Source organism: Hydra vulgaris, chromosome 13 (assembly GCF_038396675.1).
Source record: "Hydra vulgaris chromosome 13, alternate assembly HydraT2T_AEP".
NCBI lineage: Eukaryota > Metazoa > Cnidaria > Hydrozoa > Anthoathecata > Hydridae > Hydra > Hydra vulgaris.
Window position 1 is genome coordinate 32,658,100 of NC_088932.1, and position 3,536 is coordinate 32,661,635.

The window sequence follows — 3,536 nt, forward strand, 5'->3', positions numbered from 1 at the left end:
TTCGTTAATGGAGATATAATAATACTTTAATATAATATAGTAATGCAGCGGTAACTATTGATATCATGAATTTCATCTATAGAATGGCATAATACTACCTATTTTGGATTCATTTGGAATACTGCCTATTTCTAGACATTTATTGAGTATAGTCACTGATCAGTGGCGGATCCAGCATTTTTTGGTGTTTGAGATAGCTAACTTCCAGACATGGAGCAAACTCCAAACATTTTTATGTTTATACTTATATCGAAAAATAAAACTTTGCAAAAAAAAGCGATGATCGCAGGCTAGGAACTTTCAAATTTCATCCCGGCCCCTCCTCCCCACCCCAAACGTAAGGGCAACAGGTTGATAAAATATTTTTTGTCGTATTCTCAACTAGACAGACATTCATCAACAAATTTTAAGTTTCATAGTATTATCTCTCAGCATTCAAAAATTATGATCATATAAAGTTTAACCCCCCCCCCCCTCAAATTGAGAAGGTTACAGACTAGAGACTGGCCAACCGTCCTATGTGATCATTTTATTCGTTAATATCGATTATTTCGATTAATGATAAAAAAAAAACCAAACGATTAAAAAGTTAATTAGAGCGAGTTTTCTATAAACGATCGCGCGACAAGAGAGCGTCTAAATGATTAAAACGATTAATATTCATGAAATTTGATTTTTAATCGATTTGATTTTTCTAATTAAGGTAGCTGCAATAACTCGATTAAATTATTGTTCAGTTTACTTTTGGCTGTTGAAGTGGTTGTGCTGTAAAAAGTGAGAAGAAAATGCCGTCTTTGATTTGGCAATATTTCACAAAATGTGAAGGTAAGATTTTTGTTAAAGTATAATAAAAAAAATAAAGTGTATTTATTCCACAAAATGTAAATGTAATACTTTTCTTTAAAGAAAATTAAATAATATTTTATTAAATTAAGATTTTTCTTAAACAAAATAAATAATTCCATACTATTTTATTTCTTAAGTTATTAATGAAAAAGCTTTTAAAGGCACTTTTTAATGTAACACAATAATGCGTATTGACTCTCCTTTGTAAGTACAATATTAAAGATGGGCCGATTCCGATTCTCCCGATTCCACCGATTCTCAAGAAATCGTAAGAATCGCGATTCTCAACTTTTTTTAACGATTCCGATTCTTTTTTAAAAGACTTTTCAACGACTTCACTTCTTTTATTGTTACTCCCCGTTTGCCGTTGAGATTTTTTTTTTGTTTAATTTACGTTAAATCATCAGTTTCGCATTTAATATCATCGTTGAAGTTAAGTAACTGTGAAGGAAAACCTTAACAACAGTAAACGTTGAAAATAAAAGTAAAAGTTTATACTCTAAATATCAATTGATTGATTTTTTTCAATTTTAATCAATTTACCGACGGTAAGTATTATCATAAAAATCTTATTTGCTTGTTTTATTATAATAATTATTACCGTTAGTATTATTATTTTGTATTATTATAAATGCTGTTTTAATTTCAGAATATAAACATATATATATATATATATATATATATATATATATATATATATATATATATATATATATATATATATATATATATATATATATATAATGTCATTATCATGCCGAAACGTAAAAAAAGCGAGGTATGGGACTATTTTGTGATCAATTCAAATGACACTAACTCTGCAATATGCAATATGTGGTGGCAGAGTTTCTCAGTTATACACAACGTCGAACATGCTAAAGCATTTAAAGACCTTTCATAAATCTGAAATCAAAAATCAGAAACATGATAAAGCTAGCGTTATCGATTTTAATATATGTGAGGATAGCTCTACCGCAGTACCATCTTGTAAGTCCAGTCCTAACCCTGCTTTTGAAACTCCTATGCCAAGGGAACCTCGATCTACTACACTCGCATCCGCATTCACAAGTCTCAACCCTAAGTCTGAGGATGCGGAGATCAATACTAGAAGCTCTTCTTCCACAATTAGTTTTATAAAAATGAAGCCTAGATCTTCATCTACTAAACAACCAACTATACACCAAATGTTTGCAAAGACCAGGCCTCTCACATCTACAGATCCGAAAGCAATAAAAATTACAAGGCTTATTGCTGAAATGATATGCACAGATAACCAACCTGTTAGTATAGTAGAAAATCCCGGTTTCAAGAGGTTACTACAGTTTTTGGAGCCAAGGTATACGATACCAAGCAGAAAATACTTCTCGACTATTGAAATTCCTAGCATTTATCAGAAGGTATCAAGTAAAATTCAGTTCTTGGCAAAAAAAGCTAATCATGATAGTATAAATACCGACATGTGGAGCCAACAGAACAAGATTGGTTGCGGTGTGGTACCTTTTCCTTATGAGTCCCACACCGCAACCAATCTTGTTAACTTTATGAATGAATCATTTGAGCGTTGGGGACTACTTGAAAAACTCAATGTAGTAGTAAGAGATAATGCCAGAAATATTGTTTCTGCTATGGAAGTCGGGAATTTTACAAATATTCCTTGTCTTGCCCATACACTTCAGTTGGTTGTGAAAGACGGCTGCCTCAGCAATGAACGCATATCTTTACTAACTGCTACCTGTAGAAGAATAGTAGGACACTTTAAACATTCGGTTAAGTCATACAAACTTTTGAGACAATCTCAGGAGATTCTGGGACTGCCTAAACACAGCATTATTCAAGATGAGCCAACTAGATGGAATTGCACCTTCCACATGCTGAACCGTTTAATTGAAAAAAAAGATGCGATTCTGTTGGTAACGCCACATTTCCCAAAAGCTACTCGACAAAACAAGGAGTTGTCAACCGGAGAATGGGATAATTTGGTTACTCTCGTTGCTGCTTTAAAAGTGTTTGAAGAGGTCACGCTTACTGCAAGTTCATCGAAAGTGACCACATCAGAAGTTATCCCAATAATAAATGCAGTTAACATGTCAATTGATCGCATCAAGGACTACGGAAATTTTAAAGAATCTCTGTGTCAATCTTTGCATCGACGTTACGGAGACTGCGAGAACGAACCTATACATGCTTATGCAACAATACTAGATCCAAGATTTTAAAACAAGATTTTTAGGAGCAGGATGATGGCTGAGAAAGCTGTTACTTTATTAATTGGCGAGTTAAATGCATTGGACATAGACGAGGGTCATGAAATTAAAGCTGCTGAAAATCAAGAACCTACCACACCTGCTCCAGGTGCTGTCTGGTCATTATATAACCAATTAATCAACACAAATTATGTAGTAAGTATTGTGCTTCTATATTAGTATTGTACTTTAAATATTGCAAGCCTATAAATTATTTTAATGTTTTAGATTTATACTGCGCATTGCACAATCTCAGACGAAGTAGCAGTGTACTTGAAAGAACCTCTACTTGCAAGTCACGAGGACGTCTCTGAATACTGGAGGAAATCCAAATTTCTTAACATGAAAAAACTAGCACAGAAATATTTAGGGACGCCTCTATGTACAGTGTTTTCGGAGCGGTTGTTTAGTACTGCGTGTCTTATCTGCGACCGGAAAAGAAGCCGG

The 3,536-nt window shown here is 33.4% G+C and overlaps 1 protein-coding gene across 1 annotated transcript; it reads left to right on the forward strand.

Moving 5' to 3' along the window:
* Window positions 1-1,652: 1,652 nt before the first annotated feature.
* On the forward strand, window positions 1,653-3,062 carry LOC136089806 (zinc finger BED domain-containing protein 4-like). The gene has a single exon (XM_065815895.1). It carries the CDS (start codon window positions 1,653-1,655, stop codon window positions 3,060-3,062), a length of 1,410 nt encoding a protein of 469 aa, XP_065671967.1.
* The last annotated feature ends 474 nt before the right edge of the window (window positions 3,063-3,536 follow it).